Source organism: Aquarana catesbeiana, linkage group LG03, assembly GCF_042186555.1.
Source record: "Aquarana catesbeiana isolate 2022-GZ linkage group LG03, ASM4218655v1, whole genome shotgun sequence".
Taxonomy (NCBI): domain Eukaryota; kingdom Metazoa; phylum Chordata; class Amphibia; order Anura; family Ranidae; genus Aquarana; species Aquarana catesbeiana.
Genome location: NC_133326.1, coordinates 385,011,781 through 385,028,721, shown reverse-complemented (window position 1 = coordinate 385,028,721; position 16,941 = coordinate 385,011,781). Strand labels below are relative to the sequence as shown.

Sequence of the window (16,941 nt, the reverse complement as noted above, 5' to 3'; positions counted from 1 at the left end):
AGTGGTTAAATTAAACCACAGCTATCCAGATAGATGCTGGAGGGGTCAAACACACAGAAGAACCCTGGCACACATCTATTGTTTTTGACGGGCTCCAATCCATTTCTGGTGACAGGTAAATGACCTCCTCACACTTCTCCTGCACTAACCCATGAGTGGTATGTCTTTCCAACTAAGGAAAGTTATCTCAGCTGTATTTACCGCAGCTCAAAGTCTAATAGCTTTGAGATGGAAACCAACACACACCTGACTATTGATAGCCTTATCGTCATATAAGAGATGTACAAATAATGGAACTGCTCACTGCGAGGTTTCTTAACTACCTTGACAAATCGATAAAGTCTTGGAAAAGTGGGACACTCCACTCCCCAAACTACTATAAAAATGGTTTTCTGCTGTCAGACGGGGCTGTTTTTGAGCCCCGCATCTGACTACTTCAAATAGTTCATGCACTACTTTGGTCCAACTTTCATGCAACTTGAGAGCCATAGACTTCAATGTTAACCCTCAAAAGTTGCCTGAAGGTCATACCTGAATTTTTTACATGCAACAGTGGGTCCGACTTTGCAGAGGGACAACAAGTCACATCCAAGTCCTTTCCATCCAAAGTTGTGTTAAAGCTGGAGTCATAAAGTGTGAATGGAGCCTGACGCAACTTTCTATGGGTGAAACCTGGATGCGACTTTGGCTCTGACCAATGATAATGGACAACTGTTGCATGTATAACATCCAGGTGCAACTTTTATGTAACTTTGGGGGGTTTACATTGCAGTCTATGTCACTCAAGTCGCATGAAAGTCAAACTAAAGTAGTTCAGGAAGCTTTAAGTCGCACATATTTGACCGTGTCATTGAAAGACATGGGGTATGACTTGTCATGCAACTTCAGTGTCCAAAGTTGCACAAGTGTGAATGGAGCCTTACCCTTTTTCTCTCTCTCTGTTCTCTTACTGCCATCACCCTGTGTGCAGATGCACACCAAGATCCTTACTAGTGGTAACCTCCACCGCTAGTCTTTGTATTCTGTTGAAATGAAATGCACTCTGTCCAGTGACACACAAATCACCTTCTGAAATCATCTCTGCCTAGATCATGTTTGATCACTGCCTATTGTAAACCATATCTCCAAACTGTAACAATTTGCTTTGTTCTTTATGCAACCAACTTGTAAGGAAGTTACTGAAGGATATTACTATGTATTACATTGTGTATTCTGTGCTTGATGTGCGTTATGATGCCTTCATGTGTGTTATGATCAGAGTGGATGGATAAAAGAAAAAAAAAATCAATTATTTCTTTTTTAAAAATATTACATTTTTTTAAATTTAAAATCAGATTTTTTTTAAATTTAAAATCTGTTTTTTTTTTTTTTTTTTTTAATCAAATTTATTTTAATAAAATGATTTTGTAGCAAAAAAATCTATCTAAAGATAATTTTCTTTTTAAGATACATTAATAATTTAGTTTATTCAGCATGAAATGGAGCTTAGTTATGTAGCATGAGGCTGTATATTCTGCAATATTTACATTTTTGGTAAACTCATTCAATGAATCCAAGCTCTGCAAGCTGAGATAACATGCACTGCATTGATGCATTCACACAATATCACAGTAACCATGAGATAAAACAAAGTTCAGGAATATTCCTTTATCCTATTGTTTTGCAAATCTATATACACTACAAACTGTGTGATTGAATTGGTTCCGATATCGCTGTTTTACTAACCTGACAGAATATTATTCTAAATAGGAAACCTTCATTTTGTTGCAAATATTAAAGATTCTAACTACCAGCAAGAATAAGTCCTTACGTTTAAAGAGCACCTGTCATTTCAGATCCATCATGGCAGCGCCTGTTAGTGGGCATCCACTCACCTGCTGCCGCCATGTCCCACACCTTGCTGTGTCACTGCCGCATCACCAGCCATCCCATTAAAGTGAATGGGACTGTCGGTGAGTCAACATCGGGTCAGAGGAGGAGCCGCTGCGGGACAGAGATGACAGTTGCTCTTTCCCCCCCTTCAGTCCACAATGAATGCTGCTGCAAGACTCATCCACCTTACCAACCATTCAGTGTCCTCCACCCCTCTCTGACAATCCTTGCACTGGCTTCCACTCACCCAACCAATAAAATTCAAAGCACCAACAATCATTTCCAAAGCCATCCACAACTCTGCCCCCAGCTACATCACTAACCTAGTCTCAAAATACCAACCAAGCTGCTCTCTTCAGTCCTCCCAAGATCCCCTGCTCTCTAGCTCTCGTCACCTCCTCCCATGCTCGCCTACAGGATTTCTCCAGAGCTTCTCCCATCCTTTGGAACTCCCTACCCCAATCTGTCCGACTGTCCCCTAATCTATCCATCTTTAGATGATCCCTGAAAACCCTTCTCTTTAAAGAAGCTTACCCAGCTTACAACTAATACACTGTTTTACTTGCTCTATCAGCTCATTCCCCACAGCTATTACCTTTTGTATCAATTGACCCTCCCTCCTAGATTGTAAGCTCTAATGAGCAGGGCCCTCTGATTCCTCTTGTACCAAATTGTAATGTAGCTGTAATGTCTGCCCTTATTTTGTTAAGCGCTGCGCAAACTGTTGGTGCTATATAAATCCTGTATAATAATAATAATTTAAATTGAGCCTTTTTTTTTAAGCAACAAAGGTTTTATTTGCGAGATCATACATGTTATGTATACAGTATTAATACACGTATTACCCATCATACAGGAGGTATTGCATGTAATAAGGTTAAATTGAGCCTTTTTACTAGTGATTTAAATCATGATTTAAATCAAATCCACACTGGTTATGATACACATGTTATATGTATTATAATGCCTTGATGTGGGTTACAGTGTGTCTTAGGCCAGCCATAGATGGAGCAATTTTCTTTCCTGTAACCTTGATTCTCCCATCAACACAGTCAGTGCTGACAGAAGAATCCCTCCCGAGGAGTAAGTGTGGGAGAAGCCGTTCCCGCCGGGAGAAAACACTGATTATTGCTAGGGGCTATAACAGCCGCTGGCAATAATCGCATGTAAAATCCGGCAGCCTGGTTGTACCTAAGTTGATTGATCAACTAGGGTACATTAACCACTTAAGGACCGGGCCTATTTTTTAGATTCGGTGTTTATAAGTTAAAATCATTTTTTTTTTACTAGAAAATGACTTGGAACCCCCAAACATTATATATTTTTTTTCTAACACCCTAGAGAATAAAATGGCGGTTGTTGCAATACTTTATGTCACACTGTATTTGCGCAGCGGTCTTACATCCCTAGTAATAGAAAATAAAAAAGCATGACATGACCTCCTTAAATATGAGACCTGAGCTCAAAAAGACCTTAGATCTCATATTTACATTAAAATGCAATAAAAAAAAATCTCCTTTAAGAGCATTGGGTGGAATTTTCATGTCGCTTCTGCCAGTCAATGCTATGGAGCCGAGTGGGGGCCATCTTCCCCTCGCTTGGCTCGAGGTTGTTCAGTGCTGCATATCAGTGCCAGCCCATTAGTGCTGCATATCAGTGCCAGCCCATCAGTGCCAGCCCATCAGTGCTGCATATCAGTGCCAGCCCATCAGTGCTGCATATCAGTGCCAGCCCATCAGTATTGCATATCAGTGCCAGCCCATCAGTATTGCATATCAGTGCCAGCCCATCAGTGCCTGCATATCAGTGCCAGCCCATCAGTGCCTGCATATCAGTGCCTGCATATCAGTGCCAGCCCATCAGTGCCAGCCCATCAGTGCCAGCATATCAGTGCCAGCCCATCAGTGCTGCATATCAGTGCCAGCCCATCAGTGCTGCATATCAGTGCCAGCCCATCAGTGCTGCATATCAGTGCCAGCCCATCAGTGCTGCATATCAGTGCCAGCCCATCCGTGCTGCATATCAGTGCCAGCCCATCAGTGCTGCATATCAGTGCCAGCCCATCAGTGCTGCATATCAGTGCCAGCCCCTCAGTGCTGCATATCAGTGCCAGCCCCTCAGTGCTGCATATCAGTGCCAGCCCCTCAGTGCTGCATATCAGTGCCAGCCCCTCAGTGCTGCATATCAGTGCCAGCCCCTCAGTGCTGCATATCAGTGCCAGCCCATCAGTGCTGCATATCAGTGCCAGCCCATCAGTGCTGCATATCAGTGTCAGCCCCTCAGTGCTGCATATCAGTGCCAGCCCCTCAGTGCTGCATATCAGTGCCAGCCCCTCAGTGCTGCATATCAGTGCCAGCCCCTCAGTGCTGCATATCAGTGCCAGCCCCTCAGTGCCAGACTATCAGTGCTGACTATCAGTGCCAGCCCATCAGTGCCAGCCCATCAGTGCCAGCCCATCAGTGCCAGCCCATCAGTGCTGCATATCAGTGCCAGCCCATCAGTTCTGCATATCAGTGCCAGCCCATCAGTGCCTGCATATCAGTGCCAGCCCATCAGTGCCAGCCCATCAGTGCTGCATATCAGTGCCAGCCCATCAGTGCTGCATATCAGTGCCAGCCCATCAGTGCTGCATATCAGTGCCAGCCCATCAGTGCTGCATATCAGTGCCAGCCCATCAGTGCTGCATATCAGTGCCAGCCCATCAGTGCTGCATATCAGTGCCAGCCCATCAGTGCTGCATATCAGTGCCAGCCCATCAGTGCTGCATATCAGTGCCAGCCCATCAGTGCTGCATATCAGTGCCGCATATCAGTGCTGCATATCAGTGCCAGCCCATCAGTGCCAGCCCATCAGTGCCAGCCCATCAGTGCCAGCCCATCAGTGCCAGCCCATCAGTGCTGCATATCAGTGCCAGCCCATCAGTGCCAGCCCATCAGTGCCAGCCCATCAGTGCCTGCATATCAGTGCCAGCCCATCAGTGCTGCATATCAGTGCCAGACTATCAGTGCTGACTATCAGTGCCAGCCCATCAGTGCCAGCCCATCAGTGCCAGCCCATCAGTGCTGCATATCAGTGCCAGCCCATCAGTGCTGCATATCAGTGCCAGCCCATCAGTGCTGCATATCAGTGCCAGCCCATCAGTGCTGCATATCAGTGCCAGCCCATCAGTGCCTGCATATCAGTGCCAGCCCATCAGTGCTGCATATCAGTGCCAGACTATCAGTGCTGACTATCAGTGCCAGCCCATCAGTGCCAGCCCATCAGTGCTGCATATCAGTGCCAGCCCATCAGTGCTGCATATCAGTGCCAGCCCATCAGTGCTGCATATCAGTGCCAGCCCATCAGTGCTGCATATCAGTGCCAGCCCATCAGTGCTGCATATCAGTGCCAGCCCATCAGTGCTGCATATCAGTGCCAGCCCATCAGTGCTGCATATCAGCGCCAGCCCATCAGTGCTGCATATCAGTGCCAGCCCATCAGTGCTGCATATCAGCGCCAGCCCATCAGTGCTGCATATCAGTGCCAGCCCATCAGTGCTGCATATCAGTGCCAGCCCATCAGTGCCTGCATATCAGTGCCAGCCCATCAGTGCTGCATATCAGTGCCAGACTATCAGTGCTGACTATCAGTGCCAGCCCATCAGTGCCAGCCCATCAGTGCTGCATATCAGTGCCAGCCCATCAGTGCTGCATATCAGTGCCAGCCCATCAGTGCTGCATATCAGTGCCAGCCCATCAGTGCTGCATATCAGTGCCAGCCCATCAGTGCTGCATATCAGTGCCAGCCCATCAGTGCTGCATATCAGTGCCAGCCCATCAGTGCTGCATATCAGCGCCAGCCCATCAGTGCTGCATATCAGTGCCAGCCCATCAGTGCTGCATATCAGTGCCAGCCCATGAGTGCTGCATATCAGTGCCAGCCCATGAGTGCTGCATATCAGTGCCAGCCCATCAGTGCCAGCCCATCAGTGCTGCATATCAGTGCCAGCCCATCAGTGCTGCATATCAGTGCCAGCCCATCAGTATTGCATATCAGTGCCAGCCCATCAGTATTGCATATCAGTGCCAGCCCATCAGTGCTGCATATCAGTGCCAGCCCATCAGTGCCTGCATATCAGTGCCTGCATATCAGTGCCAGCCCATCAGTGCTGCATATCAGTGCCTGCATATCAGTGCCAGCCCATCAGTGCTGCATATCAGTGCCAGCCCCTCAGTGCTGCATATCAGTGCCAGCCCCTCAGTGCTGCATATCAGTGCCAGCCCCTCAGTGCCAGACTATCAGTGCTGACTATCAGTGCCAGCCCATCAGTGCCAGCCCATCAGTGCCAGCCCATCAGTGCTGCATATCAGTGCCAGCCCATCAGTGCTGCATATCAGTGCCAGCCCATCAGTGCTGCATATCAGTGCCAGCCCATCAGTGCTGCATATCAGTGCCAGCCCATCAGTTCTGCATATCAGTGCCAGCCCATCAGTTCTGCATATCAGTGCCAGCCCATCAGTGCCTGCATATCAGTGCCAGCCCATCAGTGCCAGCCCATCAGTGCTGCATATCAGTGCCAGCCCATCAGTGCTGCATATCAGTGCCAGCCCATCAGTGCTGCATATCAGTGCCAGCCCATCAGTGCTGCATATCAGTGCCAGCCCATCAGTGCTGCATATCAGTGCTGCATATCAGTGCCAGCCCATCAGTGCCTGCATATCAGTGCCAGCCCATCAGTGCTGCATATCAGTGCCAGACTATCAGTGCTGACTATCAGTGCCAGCCCATCAGTGCCAGCCCATCAGTGCCAGCCCATCAGTGCTGCATATCAGTGCCAGCCCATCAGTGCTGCATATCAGTGCCAGCCCATCAGTGCTGCATATCAGTGCCAGCCCATCAGTGCTGCATATCAGTGCCAGCCCATCAGTTCTGCATATCAGTGCCAGCCCATCAGTTCTGCATATCAGTGCCAGCCCATCAGTGCCTGCATATCAGTGCCAGCCCATCAGTGCCAGCCCATCAGTGCTGCATATCAGTGCCAGCCCATCAGTGCTGCATATCAGTGCCAGCCCATCAGTGCTGCATATCAGTGCCAGCCCATCAGTGCTGCATATCAGTGCCAGCCCATCAGTGCTGCATATCAGTGCCAGCCCATCAGTGCTGCATATCAGTGCCAGCCCATCAGTGCTGCATATCAGTGCCAGCCCATCAGTGCTGCATATCAGTGCTGCATATCAGTGCCAGCCCATCAGTGCCTGCATATCAGTGCCAGCCCATCAGTGCTGCATATCAGTGCCAGACTATCAGTGCTGACTATCAGTGCCAGCCCATCAGTGCCAGCCCATCAGTGCCAGCCCATCAGTGCTGCATATCAGTGCCAGCCCATCAGTGCTGCATATCAGTGCCAGCCCATCAGTGCTGCATATCAGTGCCAGCCCATCAGTGCTGCATATCAGTGCCAGCCCATCAGTGCTGCATATCAGTGCCAGCCCATCAGTGCTGCATATCAGTGCCAGCCCATCAGTGCTGCATATCAGTGCCAGCCCATCAGTGCTGCATATCAGTGCCAGCCCATCAGTGCTGACTATCAGTGCCAGCCCATCAGTGCCAGCCCATCAGTGCCAGCCCATCAGTGCTGCATATCAGTGCCAGCCCATCAGTGCTGCATATCAGTGCCAGCCCATCAGTGCTGCATATCAGTGCCAGCCCATCAGTGCTGCATATCAGTGCCAGCCCATCAGTGCTGCATATCAGTGCCAGCCCATCAGTGCTGCATATCAGTGCCAGCCCATCAGTGCTGCATATCAGTGCCAGCCCATCAGTGCCAGCCCATCAGTGCCAGTCTATCAGTGCTGCATATCAGTGCCAGCCTATCAGTGCTGCATATCAGTGCTGCATATCAGTGCTGCATATCAGTGCTGCATGTCAGTGGCAGTCTATCAATGCTGCATATCAGTGCCAGCCTATCAGTGCCAGCCATCAGTGCTGCATATCAGTGCCAGCCCATCAGTGCCAGCCCATCAGTGCCAGCCCATCAGTGCCAGCCCATCAGTGCCAGCCCATCAGTGCTGCATATCAGTGCCAGTCTATCAGTGCTGCATATCAGTGCCAGCCTATCAGTGCCGCATATCAGTGCTGCATATCAGTGGCAGTCTATCAATGCTGCATATCAGTGCCAGCCTATCAGTGCCAGCCATCAGTGCTGCATATCAGTGCCAGCCCATCAGTGCCAGCCCATCAGTGCCAGCCCATCAGTGCTGCATATCAGTGCTGCATATCAGTGGCAGTCTATCAATGCTGCATATCAGTGCCAGCCTATCAGTGCCAGCCATCAGTGCTGCATATCAGTGCCAGCCTATCAGTGCTGCATATCAGTGGCAGTCTATCAATGCTGCATATCAGTGCCGCATATCAGTGCCAGCCTATCAGTGCTGCATATCAGTGCTGCATATCAGTGCTGCATATCAGTGCTGCATATCAGTGGCAGTCTATCAATGCTGCATATCAGTGCCAGCCCATCAGTGCCAGTCTATCAGTGCTGCATATCAGTGCCAGCCTATCAGTGCCAGCCTATCAGTGCCAGCCTATCAGTGCTGCATATCAGTGCTGCATATCAGTGCTGCATATCAGTGCTGCATGTCAGTGCTGCATGTCAGTGCTGCATGTCAGTGGCAGTCTATCAATGCTGCATATCAGTGCCAGCCTATCAGTGCCAGCCATCAGTGCTGCATATCAGTGCCAGCCTATCAGTGCCAGCCTATCAGTGCCAGCCCATCAGTGCTGCATATCAGTGCCAGCCCATCAGTGCTGCATATCAGTGCCAGCCCATCAGTGCTGCATATCAGTGCCAGCCCATCAGTGCTGCATATCAGTGCCAGCCCATCAGTGCTGCATATCAGTGCCAGCCCATCAGTGCTGCATATCAGTGCCAGCCCATCAGTGCTGCATATCAGTGCCAGCCCATCAGTGCTGCATATCAGTGCCAGTCTATCAGTGCTGCATATCAGTGCCAGCCTATCAGTGCCGCATATCAGTGCTGCATATCAGTGGCAGTCTATCAATGCTGCATATCAGTGCCAGCCTATCAGTGCCAGCCATCAGTGCTGCATATCAGTGCCAGCCTATCAGTGCCAGCCTATCAGTGCCAGCCCATCAGTGCTGCATATCAGTGCCAGTCTATCAGTGCTGCATATCAGTGCCAGCCTATCAGTGCTGCATATCAGTGCTGCATATCAGTGCTGCATATCAGTGCTGCATATCAGTGCTGCATATCAGTGCTGCATATCAGTGCTGCATATCAGTGCTGCATATCAGTGGCAGTCTATCAATGCTGCATATCAGTGCCAGCCTATCAGTGCCAGCCATCAGTGCTGCATATCAGTGCCAGCCTATCAGTGCCAGCCTATCAGTGCTGCATATCAGTGGCAGTCTATCAATGCTGCATATCAGTGCCAGCCTATCAGTGCCAGCCATCAGTGCTGCATATCAGTGCCAGCCTATCAGTGCCAGCCTATCAGTGCCAGCCTATCAGTGCCAGCCATCAGTGCTGCATATCAGTGCCAGCCTATCAGTGCTGCATATCAGTGGCAGTCTATCAATGCTGCATATCAGTGCCGCATATCAGTGCCAGCCTATCAGTGCTGCATATCAGTGCTGCATATCAGTGCTGCATATCAGTGCTGCATATCAGTGTTGCATATCAGTGGCAGTCTATCAATGCTGCATATCAGTGCCAGCCCATCAGTGCCAGTCTATCAGTGCTGCATATCAGTGCCAGCCTATCAGTGCCAGCCCATCAGTGCCAGCCCATCAGTGCCAGCCCATCAGTACCAGCCCATCAGTGCTGCATATCAGTGCCAGCCTATCAGTGCTGCATATCAGTGCTGCATATCAGTGCTGCATATCAGTGGCAGTCTATCAATGCTGCATATCAGTGCCAGCCTATCAGTGCCAGCCATCAGTGCTGCATATCAGTGCCAGCCCATCAGTGCCAGCCCATCAGTGCCAGCCCATCAGTGCCAGTCTATCAGTGCTGCATATAAGTGCCAGCCTATCAGTGCCAGCCTATCAGTGCCAGCCTATCAGTGCCAGCCTATCAGTGGCAGTCTATCAATGCTGCATATCAGTGCCAGCATATCCGTGCCAGCCATCAGTGCTGCATATCAGTGCCAGCCTATCAGTGCTGCATATCAGTGGCAGTCTATCAATGCTGCATATCAGTGCCAGCCTATCAGTGCCAGCCTATCAGTGCTGCATATCAGTGCCAGCCATCAGTGCTGCATATCAGTGCCAGCCTATCAGTGCTGCATATCAGTGCCAGCCATCAGTGCTGCATATCAGTGCCAGCCATCAGTGCTGCATATCAGTGCCAGCCATCAGTGCTGCATATCAGTGCCAGCCCATCAGTGCCAGCCCATCAGTGCCAGCCCATCAGTGCCGCATATCAGCGCCAGCCTATCAGTGCCAGCCTATCAGTGCCAGCCATCAGTGCCAGCCATCAGTGCTGCATATCAGTGCCAGCCTATCAGTGGCAGTCTATCAATGCTGCATATCAGTGCCAGCATATCAGTGCCAGCCATCAGTGCTGCATATCAGTGCCAGCCTATCAGTGCTGCATATCAGTGGCAGTCTATCAATGCTGCATATCAGTGCCAGTCTATCAATGCTGCATATCAGTGCCAGCCTATCAGTGCTGCATATCAGTGCCAGCCATCAGTGCTGCATATCAGTGCCAGCCTATCAGTGCTGCATATCAGTGCCAGCCTATCAGTGCTGCATATCAGTGCCAGCCTATCAGTGCCAGCCATCAGTGCTGCATATCAGTGCCAGCCCATCAGTGCCAGCCCATCAGTACCAGCCCATCAGTGCTGCATATCAGTGCCAGCCTATCAGTGCTGCATATCAGTGGCAGTCTATCAATGCTGCATATCAGTGGCAGCCTATCAGTGCCAGCCATCAGTGCTGCATATCAGTGCCAGTCCATCAGTGCCAGCCCATCAGTGCCAGCCCATCAGTGCCAGCCCATCAGTGCTGCATATAAGTGCCAGCCTATCAGTGCCAGCCTATCAGTGCCAGCCTATCAGTGCCAGCCTATCAGTGCTGCATATCAGTGGTAGTCTATCAATGCTGCATATCAGTGCCAGCCTATCAGTGCCAGCCATCAGTGCTGCATATCAGTGCCAACCTATCAGTGCCAGCCTATCAGTGCCAGCCTATCAGTGCCAGCCTATCAGTGGCAGTCTATCAATGCTGCATATCAGTGCCAGCCTATCAGTGCCAGCCATCAGTGCTGCATATCAGTGCCAGCCTATCAGTGCCAGCCCATCAGTGCTGCATATCAGTGCCAGCCCATCAGTGCTGCATATCAGTGCCAGCCCATCAGTGCTGCATATCAGTGCCAGTCTATCAGTGCTGCATATCAGTGCCAGCCTATCAGTGCTGCATATCAGTGCCAGCCTATCAGTGGCAGTCTATCAATGCTGCATATCAGTGCCAGCCTATCAGTGCCAGCCTATCAGTGCTGCATATCAGTGGCAGTCTATCAATGCTGCATATCAGTGCCAGCCTATCAGTGCCAGCCATCAGTGCTGCATATCAGTGCCAGCCTATCAGTGCCAGCCTATCAGTGCCAGCCTATCAGTGCCAGCCATCAGTGCCAGCCATCAGTGCCAGCCATCAGTGCTGCATATCAGTGCCAGCCTATCAGTGGCAGTCTATCAATGCTGCATATCAGTGCCAGCATATCAGTGCCAGCCATCAGTGCTGCATATCAGTGCCAGCCTATCAGTGCTGCATATCAGTGGCAGTCTATCAATGCTGCATATCAGTGCCAGTCTATCAATGCTGCATATCAGTGCCAGCCTATCAGTGCTGCATATCAGTGCCAGCCATCAGTGCTGCATATCAGTGCCAGCCTATCAGTGCTGCATATCAGTGCCAGCCTATCAGTGCTGCATATCAGTGCCAGCCATCAGTGCTGCATATCAGTGCCAGCCATCAGTGCTGCATATCAGTGCCAGCCATCAGTGCTGCATATCAGTGCCAGCCTATCAGTGGCAGTCTATCAATGCTGCATATCAGTGCCAGCATATCCGTGCCAGCCATCAGTGCTGCATATCAGTGCCAGCCTATCAGTGCTGCATATCAGTGGCAGTCTATCAATGCTGCATATCAGTGCCAGCCTATCAGTGCCAGCCTATCAGTGCTGCATATCAGTGCCAGCCATCAGTGCTGCATATCAGTGCCAGCCTATCAGTGCTGCATATCAGTGCCAGCCATCAGTGCTGCATATCAGTGCCAGCCATCAGTGCTGCATATCAGTGCCAGCCATCAGTGCTGCATATCAGTGCCAGCCCATCAGTGCCAGCCCATCAGTGCCGCATATCAGCGCCAGCCTATCAGTGCCAGCCATCAGTGCTGCATATCAGTGCCAGCCATCAGTGCTGCATATCAGTGCCACCTATCAGTGCTGCAAAGATATCATTAATCTGTATTGTGCTTTGTCACACATTAACTACTTCAATACAGGGCACTTACACCCCCTTCCGGCCCAAGACAATTTTCAGCTTTCCTCGCTGTTTAAATGACAATTGCGCTGTCATGCTACACTCTACCCAAACAAAAGTTTTTTGCTAAACAAATAAAATAAGACCTAAAATTTTGGAAAAAGAAAAAGTTTTTCTTTTGTTTCTGTTATAAAATTCTGTAAATAAGTAAGTTTTCTCCTTCACTGATAAGGTGGCACTGATATGCAGCATTGATAGGTGGCACTGATGGGCACTTATGGGCGGCACTGATAGATGGCATTGTTAGGCATCACTGATGGTCTGGGGTGGCATACCTGGTGGTCCAGTGTGGTGGCCATCCCTGGTGATCTGGCGGCATCCTGGTGGTCCTGGGTGGGCATCCAAGGGGGGGAGGGGCTGCGTTGATAAACAATGAGTACAAATCCCCTCCCTTTAGGAGAGCAGGCGATCGGCTCTCCTCTACTCGTGTCTGTCAGACGCGAGTGAGGAAAAGTCGATCAACGGCTCTTCCTTTTTACATTGTGATCAGCCGTGATTGGACACGGCTGATCATGTGGTAAAGAGCCTCCGTCAGAGACTCTTTACCAAGATCGGTGGTGCGATGTGTCAGACTGACACACCGCACCACTGATCGCCACAATGCGCGCCCCCACGAGAGCGCGAGAGCGGTCGTTCTGGAGGGCCGTCATATGACATCCACCCAGAACAAGAGCCGCGCTGCCCAGCCGTCATTTGGCAGCTGGGAAGTGGTTAAAAAAAAGTATCAGTATTGGTGAGTACTTAAAAAAAGTATTGGTACTTGTACTCGGTCTTAAAAAAGTGCTATCGGTGCAACCTTCATCAGTACAGTCTTTGTCCAAAAACACAACACATGACATCACTTCTGAATTTTTATTCTGTCCTACGAGAATTTTCGTAACTTTAGTAGCCTCTTCATTTTCGATATGGAGTCTAGCATGCAAGAAAAAAAAAAAAAAAACGGATGGCGAGTCTCCATAATCTCATTGTGTGTACTATAAAGGTAGGTGACCTGCACTAACGGAAGGTGGATCAGTGGAAGAACACGCATGGAGTACATAACACACGTCTAGGTGTGAGGGGACTTTTGCTAAGTGATTTCATTTCCCTTCAAGGTACAAAGAGTATAATGGAAACAGACCTGATAGAGGTGATTGGAAGAAAGTGACAAATAGGAGAAAGCTGACTGCCAAGATTTATGAAGGGCAAACCGATCACACTGAGGACGAGGAAAGGTTCCACCTGCCCCCCATTGTCCCCCTCACCTCAGTGATGACAGTGGAGTGATAGATGTCCTTGTCATACTCCCATCCATCCAGACACTTCTCCTTCTCTAAGTCACTGACATTGATATGTAGTCCAGGAAGAAGCCCCACATCAGAATAGTTCCTCAGGGTGTCCAGCTTGTATCTCCAACACCTGCTCTGTACCAGAGCCCCATCCTTCTCCTCCCAGGGGATGCTGACATTCCTCCAAGCCAGGCTCAGGTTGGCGTTGTCTGGTACACGGCACCGGTGCTCAGGGGTGGCTGCCAGGAACACGGCGGAGAGCCCGGTGAAGCCATTGGGGATGATGCTGGCACTGAGAAGGAAGAAGATGGTGAGCTGGAAAGGACCCCACTCTCCAAGGAAAGAGGTCGCCTCATCGTAATCACGCATGACTGTCAGCGGGCGGGGAGAGGCGGGAACGGAAGAGGACGAGCGATACACACAGGAACCGGGAGCGGGCTCATAGGACGGCCATTCAGTGTCCCCGGTGTGTGTATACAGGCCTCACGTGAGGGGGAGGAGGGAACGCGGCACGGCCTGGACTGGGTGTCTACACAGTCCTCTACACACACCCCCCCTGACACTACACAGTCCTCTACACACACCCCCCCTGACACTACACAGTCCTCTACACACACCCCCCTGACACTACACAGTCCTCTACACACACCCCCCTGACACTACACAGTCCTCTACACACCTCTACTGACAGAGACACTCACCCTTCACACTGACATTGTCTCGTCCTCCTATAGGGGACACTCACCCTGCACACTGACATTGTCTCGTCCTCCTATAGGGGACACTCACCCTGCACACTGACATTGTCTCCTCCTCTATAGGGGACACTCACCCTGCACACTGACATTGTCTCCTCTATAGGGGACACTCACCCTGCACACTGACATTGTCTCCTCCTCTATAGGGGACACTCACCCTGCACACTGACATTGTCTCCTCTATAGGGGACACTCACCCTGCACACTGACATTGTCTCGTCCTCCTATAGGGGACACTCACCCTTCACACTGACATTGTCTCCTCCTCTATAGGGGACACTCACCCTTCACACTGACATTGTCTCCTCCTCTATAGGGGACACTCACCCTTCACACTGACATTGTCTCCTCCTCTATAGGGGACACTCACCCTTCACACTGACATTGTCTCCTCTATAGGGGACACTCACCCTGCACACTGACATTGTCTCGTCCTCCTATAGGGGACACTCACCCTTCACACTGACATTGTCTCCTCCTCTATAGGGGACACTCACCCTTCACACTGACATTGTCTCCTCCTCTATAGGGGACACTCACCCTTCACACTGACATTGTCTGCTCTATAGGGGACACTCACCCTGCACACTGACATTGTCTCCTCTATAGGGGACACTCACCCTGCACACTGACATTGTCTCCTCTATAGGGGACACTCACCCTGCACACTGACATTGTCTCCTCCTCTATAGTGGACACTCACCCTTCACACTGACATTGTCTCCTCTATAGGGGACACTCACCCTGCACACTGACATTGTCTCGTCCTCCTATAGGGGACACTCACCCTGCACACTGACATTGTCTCGTCCTCCTATAGGGGACACTCACCCTGCACACTGACATTGTCTCCTCCTCTATAGGGGACACTCACCCTGCACACTGACATTGTCTCCTCTATAGGGGACACTCACCCTGCACACTGACATTGTCTCCTCCTCTATAGGGGACACTCACCCTGCACACTGACATTGTCTCCTCTATAGGGGACACTCACCCTGCACACTGACATTGTCTCGTCCTCCTATAGGGGACACTCACCCTTCACACTGACATTGTCTCCTCCTCTATAGGGGACACTCACCCTTCACACTGACATTGTCTCCTCCTCTATAGGGGACACTCACCCTTCACACTGACATTGTCTCCTCCTCTATAGGGGACACTCACCCTTCACACTGACATTGTCTCCTCTATAGGGGACACTCACCCTGCACACTGACATTGTCTCGTCCTCCTATAGGGGACACTCACCCTTCACACTGACATTGTCTCCTCCTCTATAGGGGACACTCACCCTTCACACTGACATTGTCTCCTCCTCTATAGGGGACACTCACCCTTCACACTGACATTGTCTGCTCTATAGGGGACACTCACCCTGCACACTGACATTGTCTCCTCTATAGGGGACACTCACCCTGCACACTGACATTGTCTCCTCTATAGGGGACACTCACCCTGCACACTGACATTGTCTCCTCCTCTATAGTGGACACTCACCCTTCACACTGACATTGTCTCCTCTATAGGGGACACTCACCCTGCACACTGACATTGTCTCCTCCTCTATAGGGGACACTCACCCTTCACACTGACATTGTCTCCTCTATAGGGGACACTCACCCTGCACACTGACATTGTCTCCTCTATAGGGGACACTCACCCTGCACACTGACATTGTCTCCTCTATAGGGGACACTCACCCTGCACACTGACATTGTCTCGTCCTCCTATAGGGGACACTCACCCTTCACACTGACATTGTCTCCTCCTCTATAGGGGACACTCACCCTTCACACTGACATTGTCTCCTCCTCTATAGGGGACACTCACCCTTCACACTGACATTGTCTCCTCCTCTATAGGGGACACTCACCCTTCACACTGACATTGTCTCCTCTATAGGGGACACTCACCCTGCACACTGACATTGTCTCGTCCTCCTATAGGGGACACTCACCCTGCACACTGACATTGTCTCGTCCTCCTATAGGGGACACTCACCCTGCACACTGACATTGTCTCGTCCTCCTATAGGGGACACTCACCCTGCACACTGACATTGTCTCCTCCTCTATAGGGGACACTCACCCTTCACACTGACATTGTCTCCTCTATAGGGGACACTCACCCTGCACACTGACATTGTCTCCTCCTCTATAGGGGACACTCACCCTTCACACTGACATTGTCTCCTCTATAGGGGACACTCACCCTGCACACTGACATTGTCTCCTCTATAGGGGACACTCACCCTGCACACTGACATTGTCTCCTCTATAGGGGACACTCACCCTGCACACTGACATTGTCTCGTCCTCCTATAGGGGACACTCACCCTTCACACTGACATTGTCTCCTCCTCTATAGGGGACACTCACCCTTCACACTGACATTGTCTCCTCCTCTATAGGGGACACTCACCCTTCACACTGACATTGTCTCCTCCTCTATAGGGGACACTCACCCTTCACACTGACATTGTCTCCTCTATAG

At 50.4% G+C, this 16,941-nt stretch overlaps 1 protein-coding gene across 2 annotated transcripts in view; it reads right to left on the bottom strand.

The window, feature by feature from the left end:
* The window catches only part of LOC141132374 (organic cation/carnitine transporter 2-like), a 104,998-nt gene extending 90,800 nt beyond the window's left edge, over positions 1–14,198 (bottom strand). Inside the window, exon 1 of one of the 2 annotated variants that reach the window (XM_073620682.1) lies at positions 13,661–14,198. In XM_073620682.1, the coding sequence (XP_073476783.1) occupies positions 13,661–14,053 (393 nt within the window). In that variant the 5' untranslated portion in view covers positions 14,054–14,198. The remainder of the gene's footprint in view (positions 1–13,660) is intronic. The other variant, XM_073620681.1, reaches the window with a different exon arrangement.
* Positions 14,199–16,941: the final 2,743 nt, after the last annotated feature.